Source organism: Hemibagrus wyckioides, linkage group LG19, assembly GCF_019097595.1.
Source record: "Hemibagrus wyckioides isolate EC202008001 linkage group LG19, SWU_Hwy_1.0, whole genome shotgun sequence".
In the NCBI taxonomy this organism is placed as follows: Eukaryota; Metazoa; Chordata; class Actinopteri; order Siluriformes; family Bagridae; genus Hemibagrus; species Hemibagrus wyckioides.
The window spans coordinates 12,215,104-12,235,930 of NC_080728.1; the positions used below are offsets into that span (position 1 = coordinate 12,215,104).

At 39.9% G+C, this 20,827-nt stretch overlaps 1 protein-coding gene across 1 annotated transcript; it reads right to left on the reverse strand.

Moving 5' to 3' along the window:
* Positions 1–870: 870 nt before the first annotated feature.
* On the reverse strand, positions 871–18,184 carry lta4h (leukotriene A4 hydrolase). Its single transcript, XM_058417647.1, has 19 exons — positions 17,947–18,184; positions 16,099–16,229; positions 15,771–15,891; positions 14,439–14,507; positions 13,764–13,868; positions 10,253–10,305; positions 9,724–9,796; positions 9,469–9,609; positions 8,857–8,880; positions 8,641–8,711; positions 7,632–7,743; positions 7,321–7,465; positions 6,088–6,191; positions 5,767–5,837; positions 5,609–5,663; positions 5,343–5,438; positions 5,161–5,243; positions 4,042–4,146; positions 871–1,256 (listed from the first exon to the last, which is right to left on the reverse strand). The coding sequence occupies exons 1-19, from the start codon at positions 18,100–18,102 to the stop codon at positions 1,118–1,120; spliced, it is 1,854 nt and encodes a 617-aa protein (XP_058273630.1). The 5' UTR covers positions 18,103–18,184; the 3' UTR covers positions 871–1,117.
* Between the last annotated feature and the right edge of the window lie 2,643 nt (positions 18,185–20,827).

The following is a 20,827-nucleotide window of genomic DNA, read 5'->3' on the forward strand; positions in this document are numbered from 1 at the left end:
CTCTGAACCCCTAACTTCCTCAGCTGGGATATGAGAAGAAAATAATTCCTCTGTGCTGTAATGTTTGTGTGGTGATAATAAAGGCTTCTTGCCTTCAGTTCATTTAGTCAGAAGTTTGTCATGAAGTAATTATTTCCTATATTTTTTACTCCTACTGTCCCCTGTGCAGTTATTTTCATTTCATTAATTCTCATTGGTAGGCCTAAGTAAGAGCATATTAATTAGCTACTTACATTACTGAGATCAGTGTGCTAGAGCAGGGAAAACATTAATAGTAGGTTATTCCAGTACCAAAGATGATAATCACTGACATAAACAACAATGCACTTCCAGTGTGTATTCCTCTAATTCCCAGGATTCATTTGATAGGCTCCAGATTCACCACAACCCTGATAAGAACAAACTGGTTACTTGAGATGATGGAATGATGAACAGAATCTGATAAAGCCTTCTGTAAGTTAATGTCTCCCTCTTGTGGCATCTTTAATGAATTAAAGTTCAAACTATTTACAAAGCTGGTAAAACTGGTGAATCAGCATATGGAAGGCAGACATGAGGATCACTAAACTTTGGCACTATGATTATATTTGACTACAGAAACCCCCTTACTGATTGAACCATGGACAATCAGCTGTCCTTTTCCTCCCATGTTGCTAATGTGACATGCTCATGTTGGTTTCTTCTTTACATCAGAAGCATTTGGAGAAAACCCAACATGTTCTCTGGTGTATAATGTGATGTTCTGTCTCCCCCTGTTGGCCAACATGTAGTACAAAACTATTTTTACATCTCACTACATTTTCTTTATCTTCACACAAAAACACAGTTAAATTCTGAAAGTGTACATTAGTAGAATAAACACACATACACTTATGATGTTGAAGAGTTTATTGCTCAGTGTTGTGATCTATACGAAAACCTTTCCACTAAGACAAGCTGATTAGAGCAGCCCAATGTAATGGTGAAATTTGGAGAAGCTTTATTTTCCCCCATCTTGCCCTGAGATCTCTAATAAGACAAAGTATAGAACTGCAAAGCCACACAGATCAGTCTTCAACACAGAACTGCAACTCTCAGACCCAGGTCACGCAGCATGGGGTTAATCGGAGCAGTAGGATTAGAAGCCTGTGCTACTAGCCTGGTCAATTTTCAGATCCTTTGCTACCAGGGTGGCAGTGACGTAATGCATTGCAGCAGAATGCTTCTTGAAGGTCTTTACAGCCTCATCACTGTACTTGGGAAAATTGTATACCTCCCTGAGAGAGAAAGAATAAGAGAGAGTCATTGACACACACATTAATACCAGCACTTCATCTTCCTGCAATCATTAACATTCATCATATTCATTTTTATTTAGAGAAATCCTGAAATTGGACATGCCAGCAAATACTGTAGCAAGCATCAAGTAACCCTGACAGGAGGGGAACAACCACATGCATTCACTGTTGTATCCTAGAGGTTTATTCTACTACTACAGGGTCAGGAAACAGCAAATCAACTCATCAATACCTGTTAATGGCATGGCTTTATACTAAATATGGAGATTTATTAAGATATTTGAATGGCAGAACTCGTATGGCAGACACTGAATTTTCAAATCTGATTGGTCAGAAGATTTTTTTTCCAGCTCAACTCAAAGAAACTTGTATGATGGAAATTATATAATCCAAGACTAATAATAAATGGAAGGAGTCTCCAGTGTCAACACTTCACCACTGGGAAAACACTGAAGATGGAAGACACTGCATTTTGTTTTACTTCGTTTGTTTGGCTTATTAACTTCAAAAAGAAAATGGGGGAATGACTTTATAGCTTCTCTAATGGAAGTTATAATAGGAACTTTGGGACATGGTGTTTTGGTTAAATAATTCATTTTGCTTTGCTTCCTCTTTGTGCTGTGTTGCATCACATCACTGGGTTGTTGTTTTGCTATAACTGCGTCCCCTGTCATGTTTTATTCATAACATGCATGATGCTATTGCTGATGCTGTTACTGCTAATGTTGAGACATTGTGCCTGGTGACAGTGTAGATCAAATTTCATCTGAAAGTGCAAATAGCAGTGACCTCCATCAGATAAAATGTAAAACAGAATAGCAAAGTGTAGAAATGTTTCCTTCTCAGAATGCTGGCTCAATTCACCCTGACCCCAACATTATTGCAGATATCTTGAGAAACTAAAAGGAGTTGATTACTGATGAAAACTGCTGATTAAGCAAAGGAAGTGGGAGGCCGTTTTAACCAGAAGCCAAATTAATCCAGACCTTTCTTTAAGACCTTTTGATCAAAGCTTCGAGAGCTGAACAGAGAACAGGACAACTCAAAAATCTTGTGCTCAGTACAATCAGGTAAGTAGATGAATGAATTGTTAAAAGAAAAATTAAATTAAAATTTAATTAAACAAAAACATGAATTAAATTAGGCTGCTTTTAATGCAGAAGACTGTCCAGCTCTTCAAAGCTGTTACAACACCGTACAGGAAGCAACCAGCAACTGCAGTGCATCCTGCCTTTGGTGAAATCTACAACCCAACAGCCCAACAACCCAAAAGACAAAAATATCAGAAAAGCACGCAGGCAGCAAACCCTAATTCTAAAACCACCACACGAAAGGGTAGTTTCACTGCTGCAGTCACTGTGGACCAAGTAAATGTGATTTGTGAACCATTTACGCACAAACCTAATATAAAGAGAAAGTGGAATTCATGAAAGCTGGCTGCTTGGAAAAGGGAACTAGAATTCTGACATCAATCTGGTATAAAAACCACCAACTATTCTATATTTAAATCACGTCAAGAAGCTTTTATTGTCATTTCAACCATATATAGCTGACGCAGTACACAGTGAAATGAGACAACGTTTCTCCAGGACCCTGGTGCTACATAAAACAGCATTCACAGAACCAAAATAAGCACATAAGGTCACAGAATGTTTATCTGGAATGTAAAGTGTCATCCTTGTCCGAGTCTCATGTCCATAAATGCAGGTCAGAACTAAAGGAAAAAAAAAAAAAGCCTGTACACTTTCCTTAACACAGGTATCACTACAACATTTTGCACAGAAGCATGAAATGACACACTTTTGAAAATGATAGATCAGGAAAAGGAAAGACACTAAGCAGTAATCTCTGGAGTGGAAGTGGATCCTCTGAAATGTAACATGTCATGTTTACGAATGTGTAGACAAAGAAAGAAATAGTCCATGAATGAAGGAACAAGTTTAAATTTAGTGGTGGGGGTTGATTTAAGTAAAAAATAACAACACTTCATAGATTTGTATTTGATTTTTGCAAGTACTATTGTTCTGGAACAATTAGCTACTCATACTACCAGGTAAAACTTTTTGGAGGAGACTTCTCAAACAGGGGAGATTTTAAAACAGCTTCCACTTTATTCATTTATCATTTCATTGTTTTAATATTTTAATCAATATAAGTGTTGTTCAAGTTTAACATCTAATACTACTGTTATACTTTATAACAGCACAGACTCTTTTCATCTTTTGTGATAGAAAAATATCAGCGAGAATCAAGAGGAAGGTGTACAAGACAGTGGTGAGACCGGCCATGCTGTATGGTTTAGAGACAGTATCAAGGAGGAAGAGACAGGAGTCAGAGCTGGAGGTAGCAGAACTGAAGATGTTGAGATTCTCTTTGGGAGTGACAAGGTTGGACAGGATTAGGAATAAGTACGTCAGTGGGACAAAGTTAGAGAGGCCAGATTAAGATGGTTTGGATATGTTCAGAGGAGGGAGAGTGAGTATATTGGTAGGAGAATGTTGGACATGGAGCTGCCAGGCAGGAGGCAAAGAGGAAGGCCAAAGAGGAGGTTTATGGAGGTAATAAATGAAAATATGTAGCTAGTGGGTGTAAGTGTTGAGGATGCAGAAGATAGGGATAGGTGGAGAGAGATGATTCGCTGTGGCAACCCCTGAAGGGAAAAGCCGAAAGAAGAAGAAGAAGAAAAAGAAGAAGAAGAAGAAGTCGTCTCTTTTCATCTTTGACCCTACTTCATATAATAATACTTTGCATTGCTCTAAGTTACCTGAAGAGCGGGCGTGTGAACTTCATCCTGCCTTGCTCTGTGGCCATCTTCAGAGCCAGAGGAACGGCCTCTTCCCAATGCGCTTTGACACACAAACGCAGCCACCTACATATACACACACAAACAAACTGTACACATATTTCAACCACTAAAAATACCTCTCATTTTTGAATATGGTCGTCTTTAATTATTTACTGTGACTTACTATTGGAGGTTTTAGAGCTCATTATAAATGTGTATATTGGTGTTTACATAAAACTATATAACTATACACTGATCAGGCATAACATTATGCTGCCAAAACAGCCCTGACCAGTCATACGTGTATTCGGTGTATTCTGACATCTTTCTATCAGAACCAGCATTAACTTCTTCAGCAATTTGAGCAACAGTAGCTTATCTACTGGATCGGATCACACGGCCCAGCTTTCGCTCCCCACGTGCATCAATGAGCTTTGGCTGCCCACGACCCTATCGTCACTGTTTCTTCCTTGGACCACTTTTAATAGATACTGACCACTGCAGACCGGGAACACCCCACAAGAGCTGCAGTTTTGGAGATGCTCTGATTCAGTGGTCTAGCCATCACAATTTGGCCCTTTGTCAAACTCGCTCAAATCCTTACACTTGCCCATTTTTCCTGCTTCTAACACATCAACTTTGAGGACAAAATGTTCACTTGCTGTCTTATATATCCCACCCACTAAGGTGCCATGATGAGGAGATAATCAGTGTTATTCACTTCATCTCTGTGCTCATAATGTTATGCCTGATCAGTGTATGTAATACTGTAAATGTCTTTGTGAAAAAAAAACTCTTATGATCCTGACTGAACCTTGGAGTAAGCACCAAAGATAAAATACGTAAATCACATAAGAGATTAAAAATAAGTCAAACATCAATGTATTGTTAATGGATTGAATCCGAAGAAAATATTATAAGAATACACAGGATAGTTTGAGAATAAGAGCTTGAGGTCTTGCTATAAATAAATCACTGCTCTGCATACTGTACTGTCCATCTGAATATTTAAGCTCAACACTCAACATACAGCCTCTTCAGCAAGCAGCCCCAGCCCCTCCCAAATCCACACTAGTAGACACAATCTGATCTGTTTACCTGACACGGATCTCAGCATTGCAGACACTGTTGAAGTTATACACCTCCTGCATTCTCTTAACATGAGAGACAGGAAGAGGGTCCTGAAGAAAACAGAGAGAGTGTATAAAAAGAGACCACAAATGTACAGTGCAGGATAGTGTAAATAAATACAGTTATAGTGTTAGTGTAGGTCTGAGTACCTCTTGAACCAGAACAGCCAGGAACTCAATCAGCTGATGAGAGGAGAACTGCTTTACATCAGCCTCACTGAAACCTGCCAGATCAGCATCTGTAGCCTGCCAACACACACACACACAATGAAAGTCTTAATTTCATGAAATATAATATGTATTCATTAATTTATTTTTTAATTCTTTGCTTTACAACATTTATTTGTATATCAAAACCTTTGCACATTACTGTTTGTTTTGAAGAAGAGGTTGTTTTAAAAGAAGACGTAGATTACCTTCACCCATCTCTGAGCCAGTGCAGTACAGGCATCTGCCAGAGTGGTGTCATATCTGACCAAGAACAATGTGTAGTTGTCAAACATGTAGATATACTGATGTACATGATGTACATGTGCATACACACACACACACACACACACACAGTGACGCTTACACTGGCTTGACAGGGGCCATTCCTGGAGTGTGCATCCATGCATTCCAGTCCACTTTATTTAAGATGTCCACCTTACATGAAGCAACACAGAAACAAGTGAATACAACAAGGTGATTACAATACTGTTGGATGCAGCTAAAATTACAACACATTCATTGTAAGTTTTGATATTAATTTCATTTTTTCCCCAAAAAAACAGACCCCACAGTTACTGGTCTATAGAGAAATAACTACACTCCAGGGTGAAAGTCATACCCTGAAACTGGTCCTGGTTCCTGTAGGAAACACACATTCAGTTTTTTACAGACTTGTACTTCTCACCTTGTCTTTGAAGTAGGTGAAGAGATAATTTTTCCAGTCATCTGTGGTCACGCTACTGTAGGCAAACATCTGGATGTAGGACTTTACAAAGCCCATGAACACCTCTGTACAGGGAATAAGATGCACAAAGATGTCCTTTGTATAGGTTTATAAGCATAATCAAGACTTAACATCTTGTGCTGAAACAAATCACAAAAATATTATACTACTACAACTACACTATATGGCCAAAAGTATATGGACATCTGACAAATGCACCCATATGTTTCTTCGCCTGATTTCTGCCACTAAACTGTACGCATACATATTTCCACATTTCCATTAACTGAGGGGCCTCAATATGTTCCAGGCTGACAATGACCCTGTCAGAACTGATGACATGGTTTGACATGGGTCGGGGTGGAAAAACTTCAGTGTCCTCCACAGAGCCCTGACATCAACCCCACTGAATACTTTGGGGATGAACTGGAATGCTGACTGTGTCTGAATGAGCCAATTCCCACAGCCACACTCCAAGATCTGGTGAAAAGCCTTCCTAGATAAGTGGATGCTGTTGCAACAGCAAAGATGGAATCAATTCCACATTAAATGTCCATGGATTTAGAATGGGATATACAGTGATAGACAGGTGTCCAAGTACAGTTCGCCAGCATAATATATATGGTGTGGCAGAGGAAATGCATGTTTATTGAAGAGCCAATACTCAGCAACGCGGAGCGCAGGTAAGTTCTGCTCCTTGTTAACAGGCAGCGTAGATGATGCATTTTCAATAGCCGCAAAGCTAAAGCCTTTTAATGCCTTGTTCCCCCTGGCACCAGGCTTCTGAGAATGGCCATGCTCACACTCTGCATGTTTTCAGGGGAACACTCAGATGCAGGAAGGCCAGGTGGTTTCCTCTTCATCACAGACCCTGTTGTTCTGAATGCTTCAACCCACCTGAGGATGGTTTCACAATCAGGAATGTTTCCATGATAAATTGTTCATGAAAAAGGCACTGAACTGCATTACAGATTCACCACTTTTGAAATCATTTACAACATTCGAAAACACTCAATGATCATGAGTCCATAGTTCTATGACTACAGGTTTATGAAATTACATCATGTTCACTGCCTGTTAACAAGGAGCTTACCTGCTCTCCTCATTTCTGCATATTGGCTGTTCAAAAAACATGCATTTCCTCTGTCAGACCCAATATACAATAATATTGTGTGTGTGTGTGTTTGTGCATACCTGGGCCTCCTAACAGCTCTTCCAGGTGGTAGAGAAGAGCGAAACCTTTCTCATAAGGCACAGAAGAGAAGCATTCATCAGGGTCGACACTGTCCAGGTTTGGCACCAGGTTAGTGTTGACATTATTTGCTCCAAAATGGTTCACCTACAAAAAAAACCCACCATGCATAAGATTACAGTTCACACATAATAAGGCTTTTGTTATTACAGCATCTATGCTCATAGTACTCATTGATGTACATGTATATGTATTACTGCTGAAGAACACCAGCAGCTATGTAGGTATATTGGTTGGTTTGTGTGTGACTTACAGACTCCTGTAGCTCTTTCCAACCTCCCATCGCTTTAAACTGCCTGAACTGCTCTCCCTCCATCACCCTGCCGATCATTCTCTCCAGGTATACAGTGTGTCCTTCATTCAACCTACAAAGAGATGATACATAAGACAGAGATGAAGAGGATTCTTAATTTTGTGTTCTTTTTAAATACTTTTAATGTTAATGAATGTTTTGAATTTCAGATCCTAAATTTTCATAAAAAAAGGTGAAATCCAGTTGATATTATATAATATTAGATTAATAGATAATGTACAATACACTTATGAGAAATAGATCATGTACAATGGACTTATTAGCTTACAAGCACATATATATTGAGGAAGAAAGATTAAAAACATTGCACATCTGTATTAAGACCTCATAATTTATTACAGATTTGAGCTTGGCTGGTGGCTTGTGCAGTATCAACTCAAACAAAGAGCTGCATTAAGTCCAGCACCACTGACCGACAGTTTATTGTAACTACAATATTCGACCATAATATGCATGTATCAGGCACCTTGAATACACTCAAAAATATGAAACGTCATTTAAGAGTAATAAATCTAAATCAAATAATTAAAATCTATAGCTGAACATCTATAGATGATCAGTTTTGTTGGTTTGTGTGCGTGTGTGAGCATGTCATCTGAGGCAATGTTAATTTGGATCATTTTTAGATGCGTGTTATTTGTACATCACACGTGATGTGGATTGGAAAGAAATTGCTGCATGTGATGGATGAACCATGCACAGGTCATTTATAATGAACTGAAAACAACATAACCAGCAGAACAGCATGCCTCTAATTACAATGATCTGTTCCAGCGTTGAATTCTGAAGTAAATTTTAAACCTTTACCTGTGTGCTATATTATGCACTACACATGAAGGAAGCCCAACACTGAACAGCTGAATAAAATTTCATGCAAAAAAGGAGTTATGATTGACTTTTATATTATACCTACATACAAGATAAATTTACAATATGTATGATAACTGACCAGAAATGTTCCCAGGTTTTATTAGTCACCAGGTTTCCAGTCCAGCTGTGAGAAATCTCATGAGCAACGACCTATAGTCAGACAGATGTGATATCAACAATTCGAAGATACACAAATACACAAGAAAATATTCTCCACACATATAGTGATATACTTGTTCAATTATGTTTTTCTGTATTTCAGCTAAATGGGCCACCAAATAAAATACTAACTTACCGTAGCAAGGGATCGGTCTCCAGCCTGTTAAAAAAAAACAAAAAAAACAAACAAGAGCAGACTGTTAGATAGTGTAAAATACACAGACACACAGTACAGAGGAAGTAACTAAGCTCATGAAGAAAGTGAGAAACACAGACACAGTACAGAGGAAGTAACTAAACTCATGAAGAAAGTGAGAAACAGACACACAGTACAGAGGAAGTAACTAAACTCATGAAGAAAGTGAGAAACACAGACACACAGTACAGAGGAAGTAACTAAGCTCATGAAGAAAGTGAGAAGCACAGACACACAGTACAGAGGAAGTAACTAAACTCATGAAGAAAGTGAGAAGCACAGACACACAGTACAGAGGAAGTAACTAAACTCATGAAGAAAGTGAGAAATCACTACAAATGATCCAGTTACTGTGACTCATTAGTTCAAAGTCATACTCTAAAAAAAAATGAAAGGTATGCTTGTGTGTATTTAAACAAGTCTATAAACAGGCATAAATGTGTGTGCTAGAAGCTGTAGAAAATAGGAAGCTGGCTTGCAGACTACAAAATATGCTTAGGTCTGCGAAAAAACAGCTGTGTGCTGGAAACAGTGTTGGTATCGTGTTCTAACCAGTAGAGTAGGTGTCGCAAAGGTGAGGCAGGGATTCTCCATGCCACCATAGGGGAAAGACGGAGGAAGCACCAGCACATCATATTGTCCCCAAACATACGGCCCTGCAAGACTCTCAGCAATCTTCAGCATTGTCTCCGTCTAACACACACACACACACACACACACACACACACAGAAAGAGAGAGAGATAGAAGAACTTGTCAAACCATTGCTCACACATGGGTTTGATGCACAAAACTGTGTCACACTTACTTCAGAGAACTCAAATGCAGCCTTGTCCACATATTCCTTCTCTGACCAAACTCTGGACCTGGGTCCAATCTCCCTGTACAACACACAAAACACATTTTCATAATTATCCAAGACTACAGAGTCAAATCTATTACTCTTAACATATAATCATTCCATCTGCCTAAACAAATGTGGTATAATCTGTGACACCAATTTACCAGTTTATCTACAAACACTAATGAGAACTTAGTGACAAAGTATATTTTGGATCACTTGGATTTGAAAGACTGGAAAGGGCTATGTGTTTTTAGCAGCAACATGTCAACATAATGGAATAATTTCAAACAAGTGCAGGTTAAGACTGTTTGTGGGAGAGATCTAAGAACATGTCAGTTCATGATTAAGACTTTATTATATTCACTAAAGCCTCAATTATTATATTCACTATAGGACCATATAAAGTCTAATCCAGCAGTAATGAGGATTTTATACATGGTATACTTTTTGTATACAAAAATAATCAGACAAAAGGTAGAACAAGAGAAACTACCTGCTTTCTAGATTTCCCACCACGATCGCAATAAGGTAGGAAGGCATGGGCACCTGAGAAAGAAACACATGCATGCAGACACAGACACGCACACATACACACACAAATAAGTATTGGTGTATATGCTACCATACACCTACAGGTTTTATCAGTAGCATTAAAAATGGTCTACAGTAAAATGACTGATCAGTTAAAGTAAAATATGAAAGTGTCTGATGCGTCTTAAGGCCACATTCAGTACTCATTAAGAAACAAGCCATGAAGAAAGAGTTTCAAATAACCAGATTTTAGCTTTCTGAAGAACATTTCAACAATAACGCTAACATTTCCCAACCAACTGATGCTGCAGTATTGGAACCATACCCAATTTGTTCAGCGTTAATTGTCATTATTCACTTTCAAAATTCAAGATTCAAGAAGCTTTACTGTCATTTCAACCACATATAGCTGGCGCAGTACATAGTGAAATGAAACAACGTTTCTCCAGGACCTGGTGCTACATAAACATACAACAACAAGTTCAACACAAAACAACAAACAACACCATAGAGCTAGGACAGAAGTTGTCTTAGCCATGTAAAGTGCACAGTGTGCAGCTAGGTGCAAACAGAGCATAGACAAGACAGTGCAAAAGACAATAAATACAAGACACAACACACACAAAAAACACAGGACACTTAGCGCCGAAAAGAAATAAAAGAACATGTGTACTGGAATGTAAGTGAAATAAAATAGATAAAGTGAAATGATGTAAAAGATAAAAAAAGTATTGTGCAAAAATATTGTGCAAAAATACACAGCAGCGGTTGAGGTAGTGCAAATAGAATAAACATAAATATAACTATAGCAGCGGATGACAGGTTGAGGTAGTGCAGTAAGTAATGAACAATATAAATTATATGTGTGTGTGTGCATCCACACAGTCAAGAGAGAGTGTGTGTCTCTGTGTGTGAGAGAGACAGAGAGTTAATATACAGTTCAGTCCTGAGTGAGAGTGTGTGTGAGAATGTAGAACAGTTCAGTCCCGGGTGTTGAGGAGCCTGATGGCTTGAGGAAAGAAACTGTTATGGCCCGAATGCTCCGGTACCTCTTTCCGGATGGCAGGAGGGTGAAGAGTGTGTGTGAGGGGTGTGTGGGGTCATCCACAATGTTGTTGGCTTTGCGGATGCAGCGTGTAGTGTAAATGTCTGTGATAGAGGGGAGAGAGACTCCGATGATCTCAGCTGTCCTCACTATCCGCTGAAGGGTCTTGCGATCCGAGATGGTGCAGTTCCCAAACCAGGCAGTGATGCAGCTGCTCAGGACGCTCTCGATGGTCCCTCTGTAGAACACAGTCAGGATGGGGGAAGGGAGATGGGCTTTCCTCAGCCTCCTCAGGAAGTAGAGGCGCTGCTGGGCTTTCTTGGTGATGGAGCTGGTGTTGAGTGACCAGGTGAAGTTCTCCGCCAGATGGACACCAAGGAATTTGATGCTCTTGACGATCTCCACAGAGGAGCCATCGATGGACAGCGGAGAATGGTCACACTGTGCTCTCCTGAAGTCAACAACCATCTCTTTGGTCTTGTCGACGTTCAGAGAGAGGTTGTTGGCTCTGCACCAGGCTGTTAGATGTTCCACCTCCTCTCTGTATGCTGACTCGTCGTTCTTGCTGATGAGACCCACCACGGTCGTGTCATCGGCGAACTTGACGATGTGGTTGGAGCTGTGCATTGCTGCACAGTCGTGAGTCAGCAGAGTGAACAGCAATGGACTGAGCACACAGCCCTGAGGTGCTCCAGTGCTCAGCGTGGTGGTGCTGGAGATACTGCTCCCGATCCGGACTGACTGAGGTCTCCCAGTCAGGAAATCCAGGTTCTAGTTGCAGAGAGAGGTGTTCAGGCCCAGGAGACTCAGCTTCTTAATCAGCTGCTGAGGGATGATTGTGTTGAATGCTGAACTGAAATCTATGAACAGCATTCGAATGTAGGAGTCTTTGCAGTCCAGGTGTGTGAGGGCCAGATGCAGGGTTGTGGTGATGGCGTCGTCCGTGGAACAGTTAGGACGATACGCAAACTGCAAGGGGTCCAGCGAGGGTGGTAGCTGTGACTTGATGTGCCTCATGATGAGCCTCTCGAAGCATTTCATCGCGATTGGTGAGTGCAACGGGACGGTAGTCATTGAGGCAGGAAACCGTGGACTTCTTTGGCACAGGGACGATGGTCGTTGTCTTGAGGCACGTAGGGATGATGGAGCTGCTAAGCGAGATGTTGAAGATGTCAGTGAAGACATCTGCTAGCTGCTCTGCACACTCCCTGAGAACTCTGCCAGGAATGTTGTCTGGTCCAGCAGACTTCCGTGGGTTAACTCTGCATAGAGTTCTCCTCACGTTAGCCATGGTGAGACAGAGCACTGGGTCATTAGGAGGAGGGATGGTCTTCCTCGCTGTTGTGTTGTTCTGTGCCTCAAACCGAGTGTAGAAGTCATTCAGCGCATCTGGAAGGGAGGCATCACTGTCACAGGAAGGTGAAGTTGTCCTGTAGTTGGTGATCGCCTGAAAGCCCTGCCACATGCGCCGAGAGTCTCTGCTGTTCTGGAAGTGGCCGTGGATTCTCTGGGCGTGTGCACGCTTCTCCTCTTTGATGGCTCGGGACAGTTTGGCCCTTGCTGCCTTAAGGCCGCCCTGTCCCCTGATCTGAAGGCAGAGTCTCTCGACTTCAGGAGAGCACGCACTTTCGCAGTCATCCACGGCTTCTGGTTGGAGCGTGTTGTGATGGTCTTGGAGACAGTCACGTCATCGATGCATTTCCCGATGTAGCCGGTCACTGATGCCGTGTACTCCTCCAAGTCAATAGAGTCGCCGTTGGTTTCAGCCTCCCTAAACATGTCCCAGTCAGTGCACTCAAAACAGTCTTGAAGAGCAGAGATGGCTCCTGCTGGCCAGGTCTTAACCTGTTTCAGAACCGGTTTAGAGCGTCTGACGAGAGGTCTGTATGCTGGAATCAACATAACAGAGATGTGGTCTGAGTAGCCGAGGTGGGGGCGGGGCTCCGCACGATACGCGCCGGGAATGTTTGAATAAACAACATCCAGCGTGTTCGTCCCTCTCGTAGCAAAGTCCACATACTGATGGAATTTAGGGAGCACTGTTGTGAGATTTGCATGATTGAAATCTCCGGCGATGATAAACAGTCCGTCGGGGTGAGCATTCTGCAGCTCGCTAATAGCTCCGTACAGCTCACACAGAGCCTCCTTAGCGTTAGCGCTGGGTGGAATGTACACTCCGATAATGAAAGTAGTGGTGAATTCCCGGGGTAAATAAAAAGGTCTGCAGCTAACAGTCACTGCCTGTTTTTTCAAGAATATATCATTTCATGATTTTTTTTTTCATTATTTTAATTTGGTTTAAAGTGTTATTTAGTTGTAAGTATCACAACTTTAGACCTGAGCAGAAAGAGGAAGAGAGACTGTCTATGTGTGTGTGTGTGTGTGTTTGTGTGTGTGTGTTTCTGTGTTGAGAGGCATGTTGACTAACCGGTTGTCGGAAGCGGTAAATGATTCGGTTGTTGTCACTTGGATCTGTCTCCTGTCCGTCACGCATTGCACTCATAAGTGCTATCAGCTCTTTGGGTACCGACACCTAAAACACACAAACATACAACAAACACTAACAAGTTCATCTTTATTTATACGAATGCTAATTCTGGGCCATCTGTGATGTTGCGAGATGTTTATTTGGCCTTTAAGATATATGGTATCATGAACTCCAAAAAATACAATGTAGATCCTGAATGAAAATATGGTTGTCTCTGCCATGAGGATAAATATCATGGTTGGTCTTCCTGCATGGACAATGTTCCAAAAATGATTCATTAACTACAAAATCAAGCATTTGTCCAAAACCAGAGATTCTGCACGGATTCTATATTAAGCTCATTAACTATTATACATGAACACTCCGAGATGTTATGTTAACAAAGCAAGTTTTCACAATGTACTAAATGCAGAAGTGACCATAATTGTGAATGTGATTGCAAAGTATAGATTTCAGTGCAATTATTTCAATTTGATTCCTCTAACGGTTTCAGTGTGAGATTAAGCTAAATGACATTTAACCTTAAAATTCCTATATCTAATTGCTAAAAAATATATGATGGATGTATATTAAGAGCTATTGGTTTTCCAGCTGTATGCGAGTTTGAGTGTGTACCTGGGAATAGTAGGTGTGTTTCACTGATGGAGTGTCCTGACAGGGCAGCATAGACCTACAGTGAGTAGCCTGTTAGGTTAAAAAAAAAAAAAAAAGCAGATTATAGAGCTTGGTTACTTGTGCACAACAGAAAAAGAGTAATGGGTGTGAGAGTAAAATAATCTTACATTCAAACTCATTTTAAAGCGAAACACGTGCATAGAAACATTGTACAGAATATGTTAGAAGCAGATTGTCATTCCTCAAGATGTCTGTAAGGTGAATCATGGAGGTGAATCTAACTGCATCAAACTGAGCGTTTTCCCTGAAACTATGGTGGCATCTTTTAAGGAACAGGATTAGGATGGAGCGGCTGTTTCCAGCCTGGAGAACTCTAAAACTCTAAAGGTTTAAAATTAAATATAAAAAACACTCTGTTGGAAGTTTTTTTGGAAAAACATAATTACTACAGCTCTAGGAGTCCTTGTAAAAATACAAACTGCACCTTTAAAAATTTTGATAATTTGATTTTGATAAATGTGGCACACCATAAGCTTGCAAAGACCGCTGCAGCTTGCAGTGTGGTCACCCAGGACACAGGTCACTGATAGTCTTACAAAACAGAAGTTGTGATACAGCAGAACAGAGAAAGCAGATAGGCACGCTTTTGTGGAGTCTGGAAATGCACACAGCCACATCATTTCAACAACACTTACACAACCAGTAACACTTTGGTCAGAGGGTGTTAATTTCTACATAAATGCACTAATGTACTAATGACTAATGAGTTGACAACACACAGGCACTTGTATTGCGGACAGTCCATGTTAACACATTGTAAATCTATGTACAGTTGGTGATAAGGTTTTCTGTGAGAATATGTTCATTTAGTATGTAAAGAAGCAGTTTCTCAGCCATTCAAACAATCAGAAACAAAGCTCTGATCTTCATATATTTTGAAAAGGAATTTGAAATAATATTCATAAGAAAATCATTTCACTGTACTGTATTGTAAAGCCTTCTTTGTATTATTTTGCTGTAACAAGACAAGCCGAATTTTTCTTTTTCTATTAAATTCTTCTTTATTAACTAATTCAGTAATTTTCAACGCAGGAAAGTTGTCAGGGCAGAGAGTTTTGCAATTTCTCAGTAACATGACAAACTGCATTTTGTTTTGGTCCAATTATCTTCAAGAGACAGACTGGTGATGTATGCTGCTAGATCATAAGTGATTACAAGACCTAACTTTTTTTTAAGGAATCACACCACACTGTCATTCACTATTTTCCTAAAGGAGCATGCCCGCTGTGTTTAATTCCTGACATCTTGACCTAACAGGATGAGAGGACATACCTGGCACTGGCTGAAAAGGTAGGGGTGCTTTTTCCCAGCAGTTTGTGCAGGAGTGAGCCACTGCAGAGCCGAGGACTTCGGAGATGTCTCAAACTCGATCTCCACAATCACATGCTGCCCACTGAACACACCAACATCATCACACATGCACACATCACACTGTTCAGATCATAACCTTTTTATGTTTTTCTGAGCTCTTCTGCCTTTGCAAGCAGCCTTTGATTAGAAAATAGAATAAAACACACAATCACAGCCCCACTACTGAAATCCCCACACAACAGCTGTATGTGAGCATATGAAACTGCAGAGATGAAGAGAGTGAGGATACCGTGAGAGCTCAAAGGGCAGGCTGATCTCCAGAGGGCTGCCTTTATAGCCCTGCTTCTCTCCCAGGGTAAACTTGGCAGCCTGGCCATTGGCTGTTACTTTAAAGATCTTGAGTTCATTCGTGTCAAGAGTCTAGAAGACAAAATGAGATTAATGAAGGTTGTTATTACCAGCAATTTATCAGTGAAGCAACTTTAATAATGCTGTAATAAACGTAATGAACTTTAAGTACCAAGTGGTTTACACAGGTAAGCATTTACTGCTCCCATACTCAGTATCACCATCAGGGCTCATACACTGGACACTGAAACACTGGACTGGATTTGTATGTAATATAATACAAAGTATGTATCCTCTGCCATGTTTTATGCCATGAGAACACTTGCGTTCATGCACACCACCATCAATTCTCACATAATTTAGATAAAGGACATGTTTGCCTCCTGTGGGAAATCAGTAACAGATCAGTACTGAGTGGCACTGACACCCAAAGCCCTGATACTAATATCATTATCATATCAAAAAAGGAAAATGTGGAGTCAGTACTGTAGTTACTGATTAATTAAACCTTCATGTGACGATTAAAGTCTGCCAGGTTTTTTAGACCTTTTTTTTGACTATGACACACGTCAACAACAAAAGGGTTTAGTGTTTTTATAAAAAAAAAAATTATTAAACATTTATTGAAAATACATAAATAAATTAATTAATTAATAAAAGTTTGAATTAGAATTTTTTTTAATTGGAGAAACTTTAAAAAAATAAAAATAAATAATAATAATAATAATAATAATAATAATCCACCAAAACACAAACACTTATTTTATCCTGCAATATGTATTTCATCCTGTAAACGTTTATTTAGGAATTTATTGCAATACATTAAATAGTCAAATGTGCCCTCTATGGTACTGTAAATTGTTTATAGCATATTTGTAGGTGCAGCGTCTCTCATTTATATTCAATCTCGATCAATGTGGAATAAATGTATTCTGTTATTCAATGGGATCAGATTATCACTCCACACCCGAGCCAAAGTTCATCACAGACCTCTCCGACCTGGTGTAATATTCAGTCATTATATTTCCCAACTCTTCTCCGTTAAACCCGCCTCCTGTAATGGGATTGGCTATTTGTTCAAAATCGGCGCCTGTGCCCGGCTATATATAAACGAAAAGCCAATCATAGCACGGCGGCTGTGAAGGACTAGCCAATCATAGTACAGAAGACAGTAGGCGCCTTAACCAACACGAGCTCAGGAGGCGGGGTTTGTCGGAAAACAGGTATGGAATAAACACCGCTTCGGGCAAATTCAGTCTGCGTGACTTATAGATATGAGTGAGATATTTATCGTAGTGCATACGATAACTGGTTAAAGTACAGACACCAGACACGTGAATGTAATATTAATTTATATCTATGAGCACTGTATACGTGATCACGAGGTTATCTTTATAGTCTAAAAACACACAGAAAGCCGGCTTCTATAAAATCAGTTCCCGTTTAAATGTACAACCTTGTTAAATGTATCTAACCCACATTACAGCAATATTCGTGTATATAGGAAAGTAAACTCAATCTTATACTAGCTGCACTGACATGGACTGGAAAGCAAAACCTGCACAAAACAGTCCAGTATTAGCATCAGTGACTGTAGCTGTGGCTCGCAGCTGTAACTGTGTGTACAGTCATTTCAGATTTCTAACAATATATGTATATATACACTTTATACAAGACATCTTACTGTACACACACAGATTTGCCTGGTTTTAATAAGCTTCGTAGCCTTCACTGTTAGCTAGCATTACCTGGAGAGAAAAAGGTCTATGATATAATATAGAGATTTTACCAGATCAGTGAATTTATCCTGGAGCACCTCCACTGTGAGAGCGACCTTCCCTTTCAGCACATGTCTATCGAAGTCCACATGATAGAAGAGATTCACATGGCGAGTAATACACTTGGAGAAGGAAGAGAAAGAGCAGGGGTCTGACACAGGAGCCATGATCACACACTACTTCAGTGAACACACACACTCAGAGTCAACTCGGATGCTGCATTTTAACCTCCTCACTTTAGTCCATGTGACGGAAGTCGGGCTGGTGCACCACGGGAAATGTATTTTTATCAGTTTCCGGTGTGACGTGGTTGAACGAGACTGTACTGATTTTTATTTTTAAACAAAAAACAAAATGCAAGAAATGAGATGCATACATCATATCTCTTAAAAGTAATGCAGTAATGCATTTACTATGTTTTAATGAATATTGTCTACACATACACTATATTGCCCAAAGTTTTGGGACACCCCTCCTAATCATTGAATTCAGGTGTTGTTTTTCAGGGGTTGGGCTTGGCCCCTTAGTTCCAGTGAAAGGAACTCTTAATGTTTCAGTATACCAAGACATTTTGGACAATTTCATGCTCCCAACTTTGTGGGAACAGTTTGGGGATGACCCCTTCCTGTTCCAACATGACTGCACACCAGTGCACAAAGCTCAACCCAATAGAACACCTTTGGGATGAATTGGAGAGGAGACTGTGAGTCAGGCCTTCTCATCCAACATCAGTGCCTGACCTCACAACTGCACTTCTAGTGGAATGGTCAAGAATACCCATAAACACACTCCTAAACCTTGTGGAAAGCCTTCCCAAAAGAGTTGAAGCTATTATAGCTGCGAAGGGGCGGCCCAACTGCATATTACATGCATGTGCATGTAAAGGCAGACGTCCCAGTTTTGGATTGCCTCACAGTCTCCGCTCTAATTCATCCCAAAGGTGCTCTATCGGGTTGAGGTCAGGATTCTGTGAAGTTCCTCCACACCAAACTCACTTATCCATGTCTGTATGGACCTTGCTTTGTGCACTGGTGTCCAGTCATGTTGGAACAGGAAGGGGTCATCCCCAAACTGTTCCCACAAAGTTGGGAGCATGAAATTGTCCAAAATGTCTTGGTATGGTGGAGTTCTTTTTACTGGAACTAAGGGGCCAAGCACAACACCTGAAAAACAACATCTGAATTCAGATTTGCAGGGGTGTCCCAAAACATTTGGCAATATAGTGTATGTCTATTATAAGAACATAAGAAAATATAAGAACACATGAGCGCAGGAGTAGCTAGCAGGGCTAAGCTCCCTCTCTGTCAAAGATTAAAAAATGATTCAGTGTAAGCAAGATTGGTTAAAAAAATGATAGAGAAATTGTGTTTAAAGTGTAGTAAATCTGTCAGATACTTAGATATAGAGGCAAAAAACTACATGAGTGAAAGTTAAAAAGTATCTTCATTTAAACAAAGCCTACACAGACATACAAATCTAACATAAAAATCATTTAAACATACTCAGGTATGCAACGGTTAATATTTACAGACATTAATATTTCTTTAATATTTAGTATTTTTTTAAATCCAACATTTATATAACATGCATTTCTGAGTATTAAAACCGTTTAAAAATCTGGATATGTTTTTTGTTTAATAATTCATTAACGAAATGTTAAGTTTGCAGCAAAATATATTTATCATATTTTTAAGGTCTTATACAGATGTGTGAATAAAGTGAGAGTCAGTCATTTGTATGGAGTTTACAGTGAACAGAAGAATACGTGATTGTCGCCCTCTTGTGGTCAAAGTTATAAATGACGGTTCAATCAAAGTGTTTCAATTTTGACCCAATTTGGGACGCAACCGGGATCTGTGTGTGTACACGCTGCCCTGTATTATTATTATTATTATTATTATTATTATTATTATTATTATTATTATTATTATTATTATTATTATTATATCAGCCAAATTATTATATCATCAACCATAACATTATGAGCACTGACAGTGAAAGTGAATAACACTGATTATCTCCTCATCATAGCACCTGTTAGTGGGTGGGATATATTAGGCAGCAAGTGAACATTTTTCCTCAAAGTTGATGTGTTAGAAGCAGGAAAAATGGAGTAAGGATTTGAGTGAGTTTGACGAAGGGACAGATTGTGATCGCTAGACGACTGGATCAGAGCATCTCCAAAACTGCAGCTCTTGTGGAGTGTTCCCGGTCTGCAGTGGTCAGTATCTATCAAAAGTGGTCCAAGGAAGGAACAGTGGTGAACCGGCAACAGGGTCACTGGTGGCAAAGGCTAATTGATGCACGTGGGGAGTGAAGGCTGGTCCGTGTGATCCAATCCAACAGACGAGCTACTGTTGCTCAAATTGCTGAAGAAGTTAATGCTGGTTCTGATAGAAAGGTGTCAGAATACACAGTGCATGACGGGTCAGGGCTTTACAGCAAAAGAGGAACCAACCCAATATTAGGCAGGTGGTCATAATGTTATGTATGTGTATGTAATATATATATATATATATATATATATATATATATATATATATATATATATATATATATATATATACACTATATTGCCAAAAGTATTCACTCACCTGCCTTGACTCGCATATGAACTTAGGTGACATCCCATTCCTAATCCATAGGGTTCAATATGACGTCAGTCCACCCTTTGCAGCTATAACAGCTCTTCTGGGAAGGCTGTCCACAAGGTTTAGGAGTGTGTTTATGGGAATTTTTGACCATTCTTCCAGAAGCACATTTGTGAGGTCACACACTGATGTTGGACGAGAAGGCCTGGCTCTCAGTCTCCGCTCTAATTCATCCCAAAGGTGTTCTATCGGGTTGAGGTCAGGACTCTGTGCAGGCCAGTCAAGTTCCTCCACACCAGAC

What these genes read in the sequence shown, in the direction of transcription:
- lta4h (XM_058417647.1), bottom strand. Translation starts at nt 18,102, where the DNA reads ATGGCTCCTGTGTCAGACCCCTGCTCTTTCTCTTCCTTCTCCAAGTGT. An exon ending in AACACACCTACTATTCCCAG is followed by an intron (nt 13,869 to 14,438) that starts GTACACACTCAA and finishes TGTGTGTTTTAG; the next exon opens with GTGTCGGTACCCAAAGAGCT. An exon ending in AAAACCTGGGAACATTTCTG is followed by an intron (nt 7,744 to 8,640) that starts GTCAGTTATCAT and finishes ATCTCTTTGTAG; the next exon opens with GTTGAATGAAGGACACACTG.